We start from the raw sequence: 19,965 nt of genomic DNA on the forward strand, positions 1-19,965 counted from the left end.
CTGGGTTCAAATCTGGTCTCAGACACATAATAATTACCTAGCTGTGTGGCCTTGGGCAAGCCACTTAACCCCATTTGCCTTGCAAAAAAAATAAACCCTAAAAAAAAAAAAAGAAATTTCATTGAATCTGTTTATGACTTAATAGATAAATTCTAGAGAGTTTCCTGAGGAACAGAGAATTTAAAAGGTTTACCTATGGTCACACAACTAGTAAGTATTAAATTGGGATTTGAACTCAAATCTTTCTGACTTTCAGCTCAATGCTCTATCTGTCATACCATTCTGCTTCTACAAACTTTTAATGAAGACCCTAAAATAACAGAGGAAGAATTAAAAAATAAAATTATCGCTCACTAACAATCAGGTATACCATGTCTTGGTTATAAAAAAATGCAGAAAAATATTTTTTGAGATTTTATAATATTAGGAAATAGTAAATTCTTTATCAGAGCTGCTCTATTAAAATAGCAAATAAATGTGAACAGTAATCCTTGAAAACAATGGCCAGACTTTTAAAATCTTGGACCCTGTCAAAATCAGTACAGTAAACAAATTAGAATTTGTATATATACTTCGATTTCCTTCTTTTCCTTTTTATTTTTGTTTTTGTTTTTGAAGACCTATTTTTCACTCTGAGGTCTCTGACATATATTGTTTTGACTTCAAAGTCATCTTGCTTGATCTTGAAATAATTTGCATATATATATAATATGAAGAGGTGGAAAACAGATTGACCTACTAACATTCTTGTCTTTTAGGAAACAAATTCTCTCTTTTAGTTGAGAACTGTACTTTGGGTAACATGTTTGTTTTCTGTGTTCTGAAACAGGAATGGGCCAAGGTATACCTGTAGTGGGTCTGGTGGTGGAAGGAGGTCCTAATGTGATCCTCATGGTGTGGGAGCTTGTCAGAGACAGCTCACCTGTTCCCGTGGTGATCTGTGAAGGCACAGGCAGAGCTGCTGATCTCTTGGCTTTCACTTACAAACACACAGTTGATGAAGGGTGAGTCTGATTTTTTCTCATCTACCAGGTTATTAAGCACACTGAATTGGGCAGGACAGACATTTATATAGATTTTAGTAGAAAATAAAGCATGGAATGATAGATTTAGAGTTAGAAGAGTCCTTGGAGATCATCTTGTCTAAACCACTCATTTTACAGATGAAGAAACTTAGGTCCAGAGAGAAATGACTTACTCAAGATCACTTGGGTATTTGCAGAGTATTTCCTAAATAAAAAAGATGGAAGTATTGATACTGAAAGTTTTCATTCTGGGAGTCTTTTGTGTTTTAATTGTTGCCAAAACTGCCTTTGCAGGCATAAAAAGGTAGGATTTAGGATGTGGGAGTGCATGAAAATAATTCAACAAAGAGAAGAAATTGATTTTCCCCACTTTTCTAAATTCAGATATTGAGAATTAGAGTCTGTATTTATCCATGGTGGCTAAATGGAACATGTATCTTTTCCCATTTCCCATTTATCTCTTTCAGTAAATAGCTAATTTTGATTTGTCCTTTTAAAATCAGTGAGGTATTCTTCCAGTGCTAGAATTGTAGAAAGTTTACCAATCTTTTAAAACCAGGTTCCAGATAAACAAGATCAGAGCTTCAGATCTAAAATGAAAAGTATCAACTCCTTTTGTCTTCCCCTTAACCTTGTTCACACTTTTATCTAGAGAATTTTTAAATAGCACTTATTCTATTTTGCCTATTTTGAACTTGTATCACACTTACCTCAACTTGTGGCTTAATTTTTCCTTGGCAAACCTAGAGTCTAAGAATAGGTACTAACAGTGTCATTTTAGTTATATTTCTTCTGTTTCTGATTATTTCCTTCTCAATACCATGTCAAATTATGGCCATTTGTCTTTCTCCCAGAGAACTCCGTCCTTTGGTGAAGGAAGAGATCATTCATATGATTCAAAATACTTTCAATTTTAGTCTTAAACAATCAAATCACCTTTTAAAAATTCTGATGGAGTGTATGGAGCATAGGGAGTCTGTGAGTATGATTAATGGATGTTTTCTTTTTTTCTTTTTTAAAGTCTGAAACTTTTGGCTTTAATAAGTGTATATCTTGCCCCTATTTCAAAATAAGTTTTTTAAAATTATTGTTACTTATTCTATAAAGTTTAACTTTCATTTCCTTCCCTGTCCCCCTTACTGCTGGTTTCAAATCCAATCATTTAAACAAATGTGAATTCAACCATTCCATTTGATTATGTACCTGGCTCTCTGCTATTTCTGGGATGCAAAAAGCAAAAAAGAAAACAGTTCTTACCCCCGCAGTGCTATTTTTCTTGTACTCACATAAAGAAATAAAAAATAATTTAAGTCTTAATAAGTTACTTAAAATTTGGCTATAACAATCTCACATTTTATTCCTTTAAAAATTTTTTTACTTTTGTTTTCATTTACAGAAATATTTTTCCTCAAAGAGTATGTCCTTTGTAATAAAAAAATAGGAGAGAAAAAAGATTAAGCCAATCCAACCAGCATATTAACTGAGTCTGAGATATATGCAAAGGTCCACATTTTTAAATCCCCACTTAGGCAAAGAAGGGAAGATTCAGGCATGTATTTTATTACAAGATCTCTTAGGAGAGCCAAGATGAGAACAACTTCAAGAGAATTCACTTAAATATCTTTATCATGAACACAGTACTATATACTATTATATGTACTACATACTATCATCTATTATATGGGTAATAGAGCAGATTTTAGATAGGAACAGTAGTACAGCCTTATAGTCAGACAGTAATCAGTTATAAATGTTGGAGATAAAAGAAAGACAAAAAAGACAGTCCCTGTTCTCTAATATTTGGCCTATTGGGTAGAAATTGAAATTCCCTAATTATATTTTATTTTATCTAGCAATTTTAATACATCTTTCATGAAGCATTTACTTGACATCCTAAAAAGTTTATTAGAAAACTAGCTGGGCAGCTAGGTGGTACAGTGGATAGAGCACTGATCCTGGAGTCTGGAGTACCTGAGTTCAAATCCGATCTCAGACACTTAATAATTACCTAGCTATGTGGCCTCAGGCAAGTCACTTAATCCCATTTGCCTTGCAAAAAACCTAAAAAAAAACAAAAAGAGAAAATTGTCTAGGACTGAAATGATTTCTATTATAAGATTTCCTGCCCCCCACCCCATGCCTATGTAATTTGTATATTTTGCAGTTGGAAAATCTGAAATATTAAATGTATTTGATACATGTCTTTGGAATGAGGTCCTGAATATTTGAGCACTGACTATATTCATGCATATCTGAATTTCATCACAGAATTAGAGAATTCTTAGAGTATATTTAGGGCAATATTCAGTTTGCAGATGAGGAAATAGGCTCAAAGGATTTCTTACTATTTTACAATTAAATTTTACTTTTCAGTGAAAATCCATCTTTTTCTTCCTTCTGAGAAAGGAAGAAAAACAAAACTATTGTTATAAACACATACAATCCCACTGACTGTGTCAAAAAAAAAAGAATTTGTCTCAGTTTGCACCTTGAGTCCATTGCTTCTGAGCATATGGATAGCATATTTCATTAACAGTCCTCTGAGGCTGAGGTTGCTCATTATGTCTGAGATTTAATGTCTGTGTCAAAGTCTATTGTCTTTGTCATATACTATTCACTTCCCTCTGCATCCATTCATGTAGTTCTTTTCAACTTTCTCATTTCTTATGGAGCAATAGTATTTCATTACTTTTTTAAATTTCATTCATTCCTCATTTGATGGACATTCCTTGAGTTTCTAATTATTTACCATTGTGGAAAAAAGTGCTATAAATATTTTGATATATATGAATTTTCCTCATATTTCTTTGGTTTCTTTCCAAAGTTGGTTGTTCAAATGTGTGCACAGCTTAATACCTTCAAATTGCTTTCTAGAATGTCTGGACCAGTTCACAACTCCACTAGCAGTACATCAATGTACCCATTTTTCCTTCAGTCCCTTTATCATTTGTCATTTTTCATTTAGGTCAACTTGACATTTCTAAGTGACTCTGTTAAGGAATGGCTTTGAAATCAGATTTCTTGACTTCCAGTTCAGAACTTTTCCCAAGTCTGCATAGTCAGTATACGTTTCATCTGAAAAATCTGCAATATTATTCTTACATATTGAGAAATATTTTAAAAAAATTTATTCATTTTAACAAGCATTTTTTATCTCTACCTTCTACTTCCTTTCCTTAATTAAATAATAAAAAAGAAATATCCATAATCCAATAAAATAAATACACATATTGGTCATGTCCAAAAATGTATGCTTCACAATGAAAAATCTTGCCATTTAATTGGCTTACCTTTATCTTTCCCATCAATTTCAGTAATAACTCACATTCTTGTAGCATAAGTTTATAAGGCAACAATCCTATGAACTGGTTAAGTAGTGAAATGTATTGTTCCCATTTTGGAGATGATGAAATTTCAGCTCAGAAGGCTTAGAATAAACAGCTTTGGACGATGCAGTTGTGTTGGAGATGAGATTCAAAGTCAGCTCTCCTTGTTAGCTAAGGACTATTTCTACTATACCATACTGCTGTTTCCAGGAGACATTAATGGTGTTTCAGGAAACATTAAATGTGTATGATGCCACAAAGACTTTCTGTCTGTTCCCAGACAGAACTTAATACCTGAAATAATTTTACTTTTTTAGATCATTTGAATAGAATCTGTTGACCAAGTAACACTCATTTATCTCTGAGAGACTCTTAAAAAGTCTCTAATTAAAATATTCCTCATGATGTATTCAGACCTTTAGTTCTTTCCTAAATGATCTTGATTTTCTGTTTCTGTCTCAAGTTGTTTTCAGGGATAAAAAAGTTTTAAAACCAGCTTTGTCTTTGACATTATTGAGGGGAAAAGTGATGCTTTATTGGTGGCCTGAAAGAGAAATTTACTTCGTGTATTTTTCCTAAATGGATGTTATTCTGGTTTTTTTTTAAAACTTGTTCCAGATTACCATATTTGATGCTGATTCAGAGGAGCAGCAAGACCTTGATTTAGCAATCCTGACTGCTCTGCTTAAAGGTAAGTGATCTGAACAGGTTTTAAGTCTGTTTTCCAGATATTTTTCCAGGATTAAACAATCTCTTTTCACTTTCTTTTTCCACCTGGGAAAAATAAGGAGTTTTTCAAGTTCAACACATTCTCTTTCTTTCTTCCCAGGTACAAATTTGTCAGCCTCAGAACAATTAGACCTAGCAATGACCTGGAACAGGATGGATATTGCTAAGAAACAGATTCTTATTTATGGACAACACTGGAAGGTGCTGTGAAAGTATTTCATTTGTGTCAATTTGTGCCCTAATAGGAAATCCTTTGTTTCTCTATTGCTGAAGTATCTTGACCCCCTCTCTTCTTCCTTGTCCTCTTCCCCACCTGGTTCATAAAAAGGGGCTCTAAGGATCTCTACCTATTCTGACTTTGCTGTTGGTAAAGGTGTTGGGGGTATGGGAAGTGGGGTACAGGGTGTGCAGAGAGGATTATATTGTCCTTAGATGAATGATGTCTGCTCCTGAAAGTTGTGGATGTACTGTGTTTCTCTATAAAGGTCATAGATACATTTCTGGTTTTGAGACATAGGGAGTCCCAGTAAAATCTGTTTTAACCCTGCTCCAAAGACTAGTTTGATGCTGAGGTCTGGGGATTCTCAGTGGTATGACTTTAGGAAATATTTTGACTTTTCCCTGACCCATGTGTATGAGTATGAATTTTGAATCAGTGAACTTGGATTCAAATTTTCAATTTTGACTCAGATACTCACTATTTGTGATGACTCTGGCAAGTCACAGGCATATTCTAAGCCTCCATTTTCTCTTCTTTAAAAATCTAGGTTTTTTTACAAGATGATCTCAGAAGTATCTTGCACTTTTTAAACTATAATCCTTTTTGTTTGATTATGTCAGACAAAAGAGTTCATTAGTATCTGGTTATTGGTTGTTGTCCTTCATTCTTAAAAAGGACCAAAATGACTTCACCATGTTAGAAACAAGTTACAGTGTGTCTGAATGTGGCTATCAGTCCAATATCAGCCCAGAATGCTCTATCTACCACAGGTTGGGCACAAATAAACCCTGTGAACATTTGGGGTGGATTCTCTAAATTTGCACATCTCACTTATTTTTGAGCTTTTTCAGTTCTTCTTTGGTGGGTGGTCCTGTTCCAGTGTCTTCCTTGTCTTTCAATCAATTTCACAGTTCTTAAGAAATATCATGAGAATGTCCTTGTCTTATTTTTTCTGGCCCACCTTTGAATATTTGCCCTGTATGAATTCACCATAAAATAGTCTTTTTTGGCAATCTTACATTTGGCATTCAAACAACGTGACCAGTTTGTATTTTCTATAGTAGAGTTTGGATTCTTCGTAGTTTTAGATTGAGAAAGGACTCAGTGTTTAGTATCTTGCTGGGTGATCCTCACAATCTTCCTAAGACAATTCAAATGGAAGTGATTCAGTTTCCTGGAATGGTGCTGGTATATTGCCCAGGTTTCACAGTCATACAACAATGAGGTTAGCACAATGTCTCTGAAGACCTTCAATTTGGTACTCAGTCTAATAGCTCTTTTTTTTTCCTGCTCTTTCCTTTGGAGCCTCTCAAACATTGAGTTAGTTCTGGCAATGTGTGAATCAACCTCATTTTCAATGTGTATATCCCTAGAAAGTATATTACCAAGGTACGTGACTTTATCCTCAGCATTCATCTTGGAAAGCTTTTTCTTTTAGTATTTAATGTTTTCTCCCAATTACATGTAAAAATAATTTTCAACATTTGGTTTTTAAAATTTGAGTTTCAAATACTCTACCTCCCTCCCTAACTTTCCTCATTGAGAAGGTAAGCAATTTGGCATAGGTTACCTATGTAATTGGTTGTCTTTTTAGAGAGAGGCAACCATTCATAAATGTATATATATCACTCCCCCTGGACCCTTCTAAATTCTGAGAATGCAAGCAACACTTTTATGGAGTAAAAAGTATTGGAATAAGAATCATGAGACTGGGGCAGCTAGGTGGCATAGTTAATAGAGCACTGGAGTCAGGAGGACCTGAGTTCAAATCCAGCCTCAGACACTTAATAATTACCTAGCTGTGTGACCTTGGGCAAGTCACTTAACCCCATTGCCTTGCAAAAAAAACAAACAAAAATAAGAATCATGAGACTTTGACTTGTATTACTTGCCAGTATTCTAAAATTTGGTTCTAACCATTATGTCCTAGCTCCTACACTCACCCCTTCATACAATAACATTCAATAGCTACTTCCTAATTAGCTCCAGGATTAAATATAAATTTCCTTTGTTTTTAAAGCTCTATTTAACTTAGTCACATTTTACACTTTCAATTTGATTTCACAGACCAAGCACTCTAGAGTTCAGACGTAATGTTCTCTTTGCCCATTTCTCTCATAACACCCAACTTCTAATTTTTTTCCCTTTGAATTGGCTATCTCTCACAATGGAGATGTTCTCCCTCCACTTTTTCCTCCTTTCCCCCATATTTTAGAGTCCCAGTTTTTTTCATGGCTCATTTTAAGGACCATTTTATGTACAATGACTTTCTCAGGTCCCTTACCTCCACCTATTAATGCCTTCCCTCACCTTACCTCAAATGTGTCTTATACATATATATGCATATATTTAAATGTCCATATATGCATAAATATGTTTATATGTAAGGAATTCTTAATCTTTTTTGTGTGTGTTAGAAGATTCTTGTTGCCAGTTTTGTGGTCTATGGACTCTCCATTCAGAATAATGAATGTTTTGCTACCTATGTTCAAAACTGAAGGAAAAGTTGTAGTTAGAAATGAGTGAAAATAATATGTAATTTTTCCCACCCAAATTCATAGACTTCCCCTGAAGTCTGGCCAGGTTTAGAATACCTGACATAAATGTATGTTATCTCCCCCATTAATAATAATAATAATAATAGCTAGCATTTCTAAAGTGCTTTAAGGTTCGTAAGACATTTATGTATGTTAATTCATTTGAATGAAAGCTCTTTGAGTGTAGAGATGGTTTTACTTTTGACTGTATTTCCCTGTGTCCCAGTCCAGCGTCTGACACAGAACAGGTGTTTAATAAATGCATATTGAGTGATATATAACTTGGAAGCAAGTTAAGTTATTTAGTATATATGTACTTCAGTTTCTTTTCCATGAAAAATGAGAGAATTTGATTAGAGGTTCTTCAATGTCCATTTCAACTCTTGACATTCTTCAGATTTAGAGTATGATTTTTCTATTTTTAAATGGTAGCAATTAATAGTGGCTGTACCTTTTGTAAATTTTTATTAGTCATACCTTTTATTGATAGGTTCCCTAGTTCCTGAGTTATACACACAGGCTCTTCTGGCATTCCTTAATGTCTCAAAAAAGTGCATGATATTTCCTTCCAATAGAAGTACCACAAAACCATTGGTTCTCCTTACCTTCCTTTCCCCTGAGAGAAAGACTAATATCAATGTGGTGCCATTTATATATTTTTTTAGTTACTAGGGAGTGATTTGTCATATACAGTACACTGTATATGTGAGCTTTACACTAGGGTTTTTATGCCCTGACTCTTGGTCAGGAACATAGTCCTGTCCTCCCTTCCTTTCCCAAGTTATTATTTTCATGGGAAAATAGGATCTACTTTACGACTTGTATTTAGGAACATATTATGTAAAAAACTGAAGTTTCCTGAATTTACCTTATCTTTCCATTTCCAAATTCCCTTAATACAAAAGACTGAATAATTTTCTTCTTTGCATTCCCCATAATGCCCAATAATCTTCTTTTAATAAGCTCTTTTAAAAACATTAAATTTTATTTTTCTAATTATCAAGCATTTATTTATTTCTTCCATCATTTCTCCCCACTGAAAAGAAGAAAAGAATAACAAATATCCTTGTAAGAAATAAACATAGTCTGGGGTGGCTAGGTGGCACAGTGGATAAAGCACTGGCCCTGGAGTCAGGAGTACCTGGGTTCAAATCTGGTCTCAGACACTTAATAATTACCTAGCTGTGTGGCCTTGGGCAAGCCACTTAACCCCATTGCCTAGCAAAAACCTAAAAAAAAAAAAAGAAATAAACATAGTCGAGCCAAACAAATTGCCATATTGGCTACATCAAAAAATATGTATCTTATTTTTCATCCTTTTTTTTTTGTCATTGCATGGTAGCATTTTTCATCATTGATCCTCTGAAATCATGAATGATTATTTTATTGATCAAAGTTCTTAATATTACTTGTAGACTATTAATAGATATTTACTGATAGTTAATAAGGTGACCATGTTAATTTTCCCCTTCTACAAGAGTCCCATGGCAATGTCTCATTGTGCTATGGAAATGAGCCTGGGTTCCTAAGGCAGTGACCAATCCCTGTCAACTGGAAAGATTTTGAGTTATAGGCACAGAGAAAGACTTTGTCTGCTCTCTGAACACCAGCCTCATTAAATCAGGAAAAAGTCATTGTTAAAAGACTAATTTTTTAATTGATCTTTTATTTTTCCAAATACATGTTATGAAAGCTTTTCAACATACATCCATATGCATATACATATTTTTAAGTTACATAATTTCTTTCTTTTTTTACACATTGTTAAAATATTCTTGTTTAAGAGTTAACATAAGCCCCCCTCCCCCACAAAATATAGAACCTCATGAGAAATAAAATAAAAGAAAGAGAAAAAATATGTTTCAGTCTGTGTTTGGATACCATCAGCTCTGTCTTGGGTGGACCACATTCTTTATCAAAAGGCCATCACAGAAGTTACTTCCATATATTTCCACTGTTTCTGTTGCTAATTGTAATTCTCTCCATCCATTCTCCCCACTACCATCTATTATATTTTCTCTCTCCTTTCACTCTGTGCCTCTTCTAAAATGTGCTGTAGGGTAGCTGAGTGCCATAGTGGACAGAGCACCTGCCCTGGGGCCAAGAGGCCCCAAGCCCACATACCACCCCAGAGACCCAGCAACCACCTGGCCCAGTGGTCCCAGACAGGCCACTGAATCCAAGCACCTTGCAAAAAGTAAAAAAGAAAATGTGTTATATCTGACTATTCTCTCCTATGATCTACCTTCTCCTCTATCACCCACATTCTTCCCCCTTTCCCCAGTCCCCCTTCTCTCCTTTTTTCTCTGGCTGTCTATTCCTTATTGAGTGTGTATGCTGTTTTCCTCTCTGAGACATTTCTAATGAGAGTGAAGGTCCCCTAGCCTTTCCCCTTCTATATCATTGTAAAAGCTCATTGCAAAATATATATATATATATATATATATATATATATATATATATATATATATATATATGTATGTATCTATCTTTTAAATGAAATATCTTAGCCTATTCCACCTCTCCTTTCTCTTACTCCCAGTACATTTCCCTTTTAGTCATTGACTCCATTTTTATAATATATCTTCAAATTCAGCTCCTTCCTATGCTTCTTCTATAAAAGCTCCTTCTACCTGCTCTATTAAATGAGAAGGTTCATATGAGTATTATCAGTATCATTTTTCTATGCAGGAATACATACAGTTCATCCTCATTAAGTCCCTCATAATTTACCCTTCTCCACTTTCTATGCTTCATCTGAGTCCTGTACTTGAAGGTCAAACTTTCTGTTCAGCTCTGATCATTTCAACAGGAACATTTGAAATTCCTGTTTCATTGAAAGTCCATCTTTTCCCCTGGAAGAGGATGTTCAGTTTTGCTGGGTAGTTGATTCTTGGTTGCATTCCAAGCTAAAAGATGGATGTTTTTAAGTGTTAAAAAATGACTACATAAATCCATGAAATACTTAAAACTGCAAAATGATTCTCTGTCCTCCATGGCGCTCTTCAGCTTCTTTAGTGACAATGGTTAAATGTTGGCAAAGGGGGAGAGAGATAGTTAAAAATCATGCAGATCTGCCATTTGCAAATATTAATTTAACTGCATGGTGATCTTATTGTAAGTTCTTCACTAATGACCAGTGAGTTGATTCCTTACTGGAGAAGTAAATTGTATCCAGAGAGATAATTTTCTTAAACTATAAATGAAACTATAATTGATCAGGAAGTTGTAGCTCAATAGGAATTGAAAAAGCTAGTTTCAAAGGGAACACTGATCACCTCATTTTGCATCATTCACAATGAGTCTAAGTCAATATACCACAGTAATGGTAATTACAAATTATGTTCCAGCATTTGTTATAGAAGATGAAGTAGAGAAATTCTAAGAAAAGTTTGACAAGTTGATCTGTCAACCATGGCACACCAAAATCTTAGTTTGAAATTACAAGTAACCCCCCCCCCCCAAATAATGGAAAGATCATAGTGAGTTAAGTAGATACAGAAAAATACCAATAATATTTTATTTGCAAGAAGTGGTACAAAGGCAGTGAAGGACATAGATGGTCTAAAAAGGGGGTAAGTTATAAATATTCTAAGAATGGAATTAAATAGCTTGGGGTCATATTTATGTGCCACTTAGAACTAGAAGAAGGCTTCTGAAATGTAGGATGAATATTCTGTGAAAGCTTTATAGAAGGACTAGGACAAGGACAACATAATATTATGCTGTGGTAAGGGAGTTGTGCTCTGTCCCATCTGATGGGGAATACATAAACCTTAGAAATGTAACACTAGGTCCTGATTAGTGTGAATAATGAAATCGTTGAAGTAGTTGCATTTATTTGAATTTACACTATTTGAGGTTATCCTCTTGAAAAATATGGTAATTAGTTCCAGCCCAGTGGAAATATGCAGGGTAAATTTAAAATAATTTGGGAGGTTCATTATTTCCATTATTTGGAATCTGTTGTCTTAACGGTTCAATCTCTTCATTTTACAAGTGAAGAAATGAGGCCCAATGAGGTTATGACTGTTCTGTGATCATAATTAAGACCCAATATTCAAACTCCAAATCCAGAGCTTTCTCTATTACTTTATTCATCTAAATAATCTGGGTGTTAATTTCCTCAGTTTTATTCCTATTTCCTGACATTCTTTCAAATTACCTACTGACTTCCTTTGTGCTTATTTTCTATTCAACTTTCTTTTTTTTCTCCTCTTTCTTATTCACTTTCATTCAATTGAAGGAACCTATTTTGACATAATGTGAACCAGAATATGTTCTTATTATTTCAGAACATAGGAATATTTTTGATGGCACCTAAATGCTGCCAGGGACAAAAGTTTGAGGAATAAGTACCACCAACATTAACTTTCATTTACAGCAAAGCATTTATAAATCTAACCCAGTTAGAACCAAGATAACTGTGTATAGAGTTTTCCCCTTCTGTTTTTTGCCATGATGAATGCTGGTTGATTCCTATCTCATCCACCACAATCCCAAATCCATACCCAAATTATTTTCTGTTCTAATCTTCCAAACTACATGTTAGAGGGTCATATTTTAAATTTTAGTTCTATTACTAAAATGCTATTATGAGAACATTTAAAATAATTTTCTACTCTTTCAAGTTTTCTGAAAATTCTTTTTGCTAATTTATCAGACTAGAAGATAGCTGCAGTTTTCATTTAAAATAGAATGAAATTCTATGTAGAAAATAGGAGTGCCCCCCAAAGAAAGAGGATAACAACTTACATGTAAAATATATCTTTATAATAGTATTTTTATTGTACCTAATTATTGGAAACAAAGTAGGTGCCCAACATTTGGGGAATGACTGAATATATTTTTGTTGTATGAATGTGCTAGAATGTGTTTGAGCCGCAATAAATGGTGAAAGGAATAGATTCAAAGAAACTTGGGAGGAATTATATGAACTGATGCAGAGTGAAGTGAATAGAACCAGAAGAACAACTTAGACAATGACTACAACATTATAAAAGAAAACTATTGTGAAAGTCTCTGTCCTAATCAGTATAATGATTAATCACAGCTCAACTGTCTGATGATAATTGCGCTTGGCAGGGAGATGATGCACTAACGAGATAAAATGAGGCATCCTTTTTTTTCTTATACAGCTTCCATTGAGATTTGTTTTGTGTGACTATGCTTATTTATTATAAGGGAATATTTTTATTTTCTTTGAGTGATGGTGATTGCTCTTTGTTTTCAAAGAAGACCATGACATCAAGGGAGGTGATGCCATAACAAGCACATGAATTGAATTTGAGTGAGGGAGATATTGTACTAAATTACCAACCTCACTTTCTCCTCCAGAACCATATGGATCCAGTGACCAGATATGAATCAGAATGACTGGAGATGGCCCTGGATGTGAGGCAATCAGGGTTAAGTGATTTGTCCAGGGTCACATAGCTATTAAGTGTGAAGTTTCTGAGACCAGATTTTTCTGAGTAGGGGGAAGAGGAAGAGTAGTTACAATGATAATTTAAAATGGAAAAAAAAGAAAGAAAAGCATGTCAGCAAATCATTTTTAAAAATAGACAATAGAGAACAGAGACACAGAAAAGTCAAACACAATTTTAATACCATGTTAGAATTTAAATACTGTGCATCTCCCCTCTCTACCCCTTCAGTAAGACATGCTGCAAATTCAAGATTTCATAAAGTGATTCACTTTTTCTTGTTTTTATTTTTATGGGGGAATGTTTATGTTTATTGATATTTGTCAAGTTCATAGAAATAAGAAAGAAAATTAAAACATGATGTGACATTTTGATAAAAGTTTTATTTTTAATAGTATTTTATCTTTTCCTGCAATTACATATCAAGAAAATTTTGGCATTCATATTTACAAGATTTTGAGTTCCATTATATTCTCTCTCCTCCCCTCTTACTAAAATGGAAGGCAATTTGATATAGGTGATATAATATACTATCATGTAAGACATATAAAAGCTTGATTTTTAGATAAATTTTTTACTCCTACTCATCATGAGGATCATAGATTTGGAACTTGAAGATGCTTCAGAAAAGAGCTAGGCCAATCCCCTATTTCTATGCATGAGGATACTGAGGCTCAGAGTTAACTCAATTTCTGAATGTCAAAGAGTTTAGAAAACATCAGAGGAAGGATTTTTTACCTAGCTAACTCTTGTAACACTATGAATTGCAAAGAAAGTACTGACCTATATTGATAGAAGTAGTTTATTCATTCAGGAGTGCCTCATACCAAAGAAAACCAGCAGACCTTAAACCATTTGGTGGCTTTGGGGGACGTATAGGCAAAGCCTATGAAAATTTTCCCTGGACCAATTTGGTCCTAAGGCCATGACGATGACTGAAACAGGCATTGTGGAGCCCTTAGAGTTTGGTCAGGCATTGAAGATGCCGAGGTCATCCACTACATGCTGGGCCACTGCTAGTCATCTTGATTTTTTCCTTACTCCTGGAATTTGATGAATTGGGGAAGGTTGAGGTTGATGACTTTGTGTATTTCTACCTCACTTAAAGTCAATTCCTGTACAAGTCAAGACCTGTAATGTCATTTGTCTCCTTTAAAAATGAAAGACAAAAATATCAAAGAAATCACTTGCTCATTATCTATTTACATTCCTCTGATTTCAGAGACAGTGGTTTTCCACTGTGTTATATAGCTCTCCCTTAGGAGCAAATATAAATCATAAGTATCATTTCCATTTAGATATAATTAAGAAAAATTTTTAACCAGACTTGAAAACTCTGAATTGTATTTTGAACTGTATGTAATATTTCCTTATGAATATTCCTGATTTTCAAGGTCATTTCTATGTGACTTTTTTTCTGTTTTTTTTTTTTTTTTAGTTAGCATCATGGTTAGTGCTGGATAGGTCCTCTGAGGTCTAGTGATGAAAGGTCTCATATTTCTCTTTCTTGGTGTTTCTTATTTCCTCTATACCTTGAAGGCTGGCTCTTTGGAACAAGCCATGATGGATGCTTTAATGATGGATCGGGTAGATTTTGTGAAGCTCTTAATAGAATATGGAGTGAACCTACACCGCTTTCTCACTATTTCCCGGCTAGAGGACCTCTACAATACAGTGAGTACTACAATTGATTTCATCTGCCTTAGGATCCAGATACCCTATTATGGGATCCATAATTCAAAGTTCAGAAGAAATATAGGAATTAAATTAGGATGGCTTGTTGAAAGATAGGGTTTTACATCTAATGTGAAAACTGAGCAGAAAATTAAGTTTTCCACAGTGGTAGTTTTTTTTTTACCCATTTTTAGTTTGACAAATGAAATTGAATAAAATATTTAACCAAGAATAGTGGTACAAAGTTGTAATTCTTTTTCTTGGAGGAGGAAGCTGGTGAATTGCTTGGAATATTGACTGCATTAAGACTAAGCTGATCTGGGGGCAGTTGATGCAAAGTGGATAGAGCACTGGCCCTGGAGTCAGGAGGACCTGAGTTCAAATATGACCTCTGACACTTAATAATTACCCAACTAGGTAACCTTGGACAAGTCACTTACCCCTTCTGCCTTGCAACCCCCCCCCCCAAAACCCAAACAAACAACAAAAAAGACTAAGCTGGTGTGGTGGTGTCCATATCATTTGGCACTGATAATGCTGAAACCCTGGGAGCTGAGGGGCTAACTAAGGAAACCCAACTTGGAAACACAGCAGGTTCACATTAGGGGGACTGGGGCATCAATGTGCTTGGTCCTATGAGATATTCTTAAATTTCATTCCTTTTTTAAGCTTGTGTTACAGTCAGCAGTTAGATCACCCCAAAAGTAACCACTACACTTCTAATTTAGGTGAGATAGGAATACTAAGTCTTAAAAAAGAAAAGAAAATACTTGCAATATGCCATCTTTATGTTGAAATGAAGCTTTAGTTAATTTAAAGAAACTAATGATATTGAAGCACATTAGGATCTTGTGTTACTTCTATGATGAACATCCTGAACAAAATTCCCTATTCCTTGTCTATCCAACTGATCTCCAAAAAAGCCACGTGTATGGTACTACCTTGGAATATGCATCCTACTCTTTTGAGATGATCTAAATCTTGCCCGTCTTTCAAAGCACAGTTTTAAGTTCCATATCTTCCATTAAGTTTTTTCTGATCCTTTGAAACTTCAGTACTCTTAAATCCTCTAAATTCTGAACTCCCACTTATGAGCTTCCCTATCCCGTAACAAATTCTCTCTTGAATTTTGAGGTTCTTTCTTTCTTTCTTTCTTTCTTTCTTTCTTTCTTTCTTTCTTTCTTTCTTTCTTTCTTTCTTTCTTTCTTTCTTTTTCTTCCTTCCTTCCTTCCTTCCTTCCTTCCTTCCTTCCTTCCTTCCTTCTCTCTTTCTCTTTCTTTATTTATCTCTCTTTCTCTTTTTCTTTGTTTCTGTCTTTCTTTGTTTCTTTGTTTCTTTCTTATCTCCCTACTGTCTTCCTATTGTCCCCAGACTAGAAGTGCTGCAGTCACTCACAGCCCAATCCCATTGCTGACTGAAGTGGAATCTTTTGCCTGCTACATTTTTGACCTGGGCTGGTTTACAGCTCCTTAGGTAGCTTGATGGTATTCCCTTTTGGGGAGATTCCTTATAATAGCACTGGTCTTAGTTTGTATCTTCAAATTGGCTTAGCTCACTGAAACTCAGAACTCTAAGCCTACAGGATCCATGGCCTTCTTTTTTTTTTTTTTTTAAGGTTTTTGCAAGGCAAATGGGGTTAAGTGGCTTGCCCAAGGCCACACAGCTAGGTAATTATTAAGTGTCTGAGACCGGATTTGAACCCAGGTACTCCTGACTCCAGGGCCGGTGCTTTATCCACTGTGCCAATCCATAGCCTTCTAGGGAGCCATTGCTCCCAATTTATTTTTCCCTTTAACTTTAGTCAGCTAAGAGGCATTGTGGATAGTGTTGGACTTGGAATCAGGACTACTTGTATATGTTCTAGCTCTGTGACCCTGAACAAGTAACTGTCTCTCAACTTCTGTTTCTTCATCAGTACAATGAGTTCAGCACCTACCTGACAGAGTTGATATGAGAATTTAATGAGATCATGTGTAAAGTGCAAGAATGTATTTTATACACAAATTAAGGCAATGTGGACCTGAGCTTATGTTTTTTTTTTATTCTCTCTTATAAGCTAGCTCATAGCAGTGCCCTTCACCAATAGGCAATCATTAATGTCTATTTATTGATTAATTTATGTATTCAGATAAGCTGTGTGAAGAAATTAACATATAAAAGATAATAACATATTAAGCAGAACTCCCTCTCTTCCAAAATAAGATTTCTAATTTTTATTATATTATTTTTGCTTTAAAGTAGTTATTCAATGCAATTGAATAACAAACAATAAAATCATAAAATTTAGGTAAAGACCTTTGAGAGTGTTTAATATCATCACATGTGACTTTCCATTATAACATATTTTCCTTACTTTATGTTACCTTAAATCATTTGGATTTTTATTTCTTATTCATCATTACAGAAACAAGGACCAAACAACATGCTCTTGCATCATCTTGTTCGTGATGTAAAACAGGTAACTAGATACTCTTAAAGGTCTGAGAAATGTAAAAATTTCTTAGTATGATATAGGGTTCCCAAGCTTTAGAGCTGGAAAAGATCTGGTCCTCTTAACTTACGTTATTGATTAAAAAAATGATTTGTCTCCAGAAAGAAGTTCAAAGCTATGCCAAGGAACCAAGATTTAAATCCTAAACCCCCTTATCCCAGATCTAGCATTATTTCTAACTTATTATAGTTGCAATCATCAGTTAATGCAGTTACATAACTTTGTACAAATTATTTTGTACGTAGAGTTCTTATTGTTTTTGAAAGGGATTTTGGAAAAAAGACTTTGAGACAATTGAATTAAATTTGTTTTTGTTCATTTACTTTTTTAAATAGTTGGACCCATTATTTACTTAATCTTTATTTCTTTTATGACTTTTTAGCATCTGTTTCCTTCCTTTGTACCCTGAACTTCTAGTTTAATTTCTATCATCAAATTAGGAGTGCCTTTTCAAATATGTAATTATTATCTTTCTTTTTTTATAGCTCATTGTTTAATACCCTTTCCCCAATCTCCTACTGTATTAAAATTATCTTTCTGAGGTCAAAAATGTTGATAGAAATCTCTACTAGATTTTTTTGTGCTGGACCATGGTGAAAGGAATTTGTAGAGAATTATAATTTGGAGAATCATTGGAAAACCAAGGGTGTTAATACTATGCATATTTGCTTAGGGATACATTCTTTGGCTCTGTTATGTGTTTATTCAATGCTTTCATTAAGTATATTAGGTCTTTGTTACATGAAATACCAAGGAAATGAATAAAGTAGGTGAGTAACATTTAAGACTGTTAAGGGAGGAAAAAAAGCATTTTTTTGTTCTTAGTACCCAAAGGGGAAAAGAATGTGAGAAAGATTAAAAAACTTTTTTAATATTTTTTTTAGGCTTTTTTTTTTTTGCAAGGCAAAGGGGGTTAAGTGGCTTGCCCAAGGCCACACAGCTAGGTAATTATTAAGTGTCTGAGACTGGATTTGAACCCAGGTACTCCTGACTCCAAGGCCGGTGCTTTATCCACTACACCATCTAGCTGCCCCCCTTTTAATATTTCTTTCAGTTATCATGTTCCTCAAAGGTAGACTGCCTTATGTCTTATTCATAGTAGATGATGATTGTACCCAGAATTTGTTCATTTCAGTTACCTCACCCAGATCTTTGTGTCCTTCCCTCCCATTTTATCAAAAATAAATGACAATTTGAAATTGGAAATTCTTAAATTCAGTAATGTTATAGCAAGTGAACTGATTCAGTATTAGGCTTAGTGATCAGATTTATTAGAAAAAACATTAATTTCTTAAATATATATATTGCATATATTTGAAATAATTTGCACATATTGACTAAGGAAGTGAAGTGATTTCATCAGAGTTGCAAGGATTGTCATGGAAGTGGATTATAATTTGCATAATTTGTCATTGGAATTGAATTCTCTGTTATCAACCAAGTAAGTACTCTTGCTTGTCACAGGTTTATATACCTTATCAAAAGATTTTTAAAGAATTTTAATCAATTATTTCAGTCTACAAAGTTATCATGTTAAAGTTTTCTAATTAAGGACAAGATATTCATTTAACAGAAAAATAAAAGAAGTTAAACATATAGTTTTGATAGTATATTGAGATAATCAGTATCATGTAGCTTCATAGTGATCTCCAGTATGAAATAAAATTGTGGCAAAATTATTTAACAAGCATTCTTAAAGTACTTAAATATGTGTCAGCTCCTATGCCCAATGATGGAGATGCAAAGACAAAACTGACCATTAAAACAAACTATTGCACTTTAAAAAAAAAAGGCATTTTATCTGGCCATCTATTGGTGTCATCTGATACCTATCAGTTTGTGTGAGCCTGAGCCAGTAATTTTGTGATTAGTTGCTAATGGTCCAGCTATTTCAGCTATAGTTTAGGTATCTATCTATCTATCTATCTACACATATATTTTAACTGTAGTATATGTATATATATATATATATATATATAGAGAGAGAGAGAGAGAGAAATTTAAGACTTCAATATTCTTCTATGTATTCCTACTTTGTGCTCCTATGGCACAACAGGGAAGTCTCAAACCCCAATGTGCATTGACTTTCTTTTTTTATTTTCCTCTCATTACTTTATTTCAAAGATTTCAGAATATGTATTTATTTTTCATTTTTTTTTATTATGCACTAAAATCTTTTGGCATCTCATTCAAAAGAGTCAAATACTATTGCACAATTGTAACTTTCAGTTGTTCTGTACTCCAAAGAGTACAGATTTTCTATATTGGAATACAAGAATACTGTTGATGGTAGAATCAAAGGGCCCCCAAATAGAGCCAAATCAAGAATGCAAATCTCACTGATTATATTCATGAATTTTTGCCACTTACTTCCTATTATGTTTTGCCTACTTCTATATGATAGTAGATAACCCCCAACTTCATGAGTGTTGGAAATCTAACTCTAGTGGTGAACCAAACACCCACTGGATAAAAAAAAAGAAAAGATTTGTTATACCAGAGAATAGCGGATTTGAACCTTATAGATTATTCTGGAT

At 34.1% G+C, this 19,965-nt stretch overlaps 1 protein-coding gene across 7 annotated transcripts in view; it reads left to right on the plus strand.

Moving 5' to 3' along the window:
* TRPM6 (transient receptor potential cation channel subfamily M member 6) overlaps positions 1-19,965 on the plus strand; it is a 225,809-nt gene that overhangs the window by 101,376 nt on the left and 104,468 nt on the right. For 6 of the 7 annotated variants that reach the window (XR_012472393.1, XM_074206652.1, XM_074206650.1 and 3 more), the window contains 6 exons: positions 830-1,004; positions 1,880-2,003; positions 4,970-5,042; positions 5,181-5,281; positions 14,803-14,937; positions 17,342-17,395. Coding sequence is in view for 6 of the 7 variants with exons in the window: in XM_074206652.1 (XP_074062753.1) it covers positions 830-1,004; positions 1,880-2,003; positions 4,970-5,042; positions 5,181-5,281; positions 14,803-14,937; positions 17,342-17,395 (662 nt within the window). In the remaining variant the exon portion in view is untranslated. The remainder of the gene's footprint in view (positions 1-829; positions 1,005-1,879; positions 2,004-4,969; positions 5,043-5,180; positions 5,282-14,802; positions 14,938-17,341; positions 17,396-19,965) is intronic. The other variant, XM_074206651.1, reaches the window with a different exon arrangement.

This window comes from Macrotis lagotis, chromosome X (assembly GCF_037893015.1).
Source record: "Macrotis lagotis isolate mMagLag1 chromosome X, bilby.v1.9.chrom.fasta, whole genome shotgun sequence".
Taxonomy (NCBI): domain Eukaryota; kingdom Metazoa; phylum Chordata; class Mammalia; order Peramelemorphia; family Peramelidae; genus Macrotis; species Macrotis lagotis.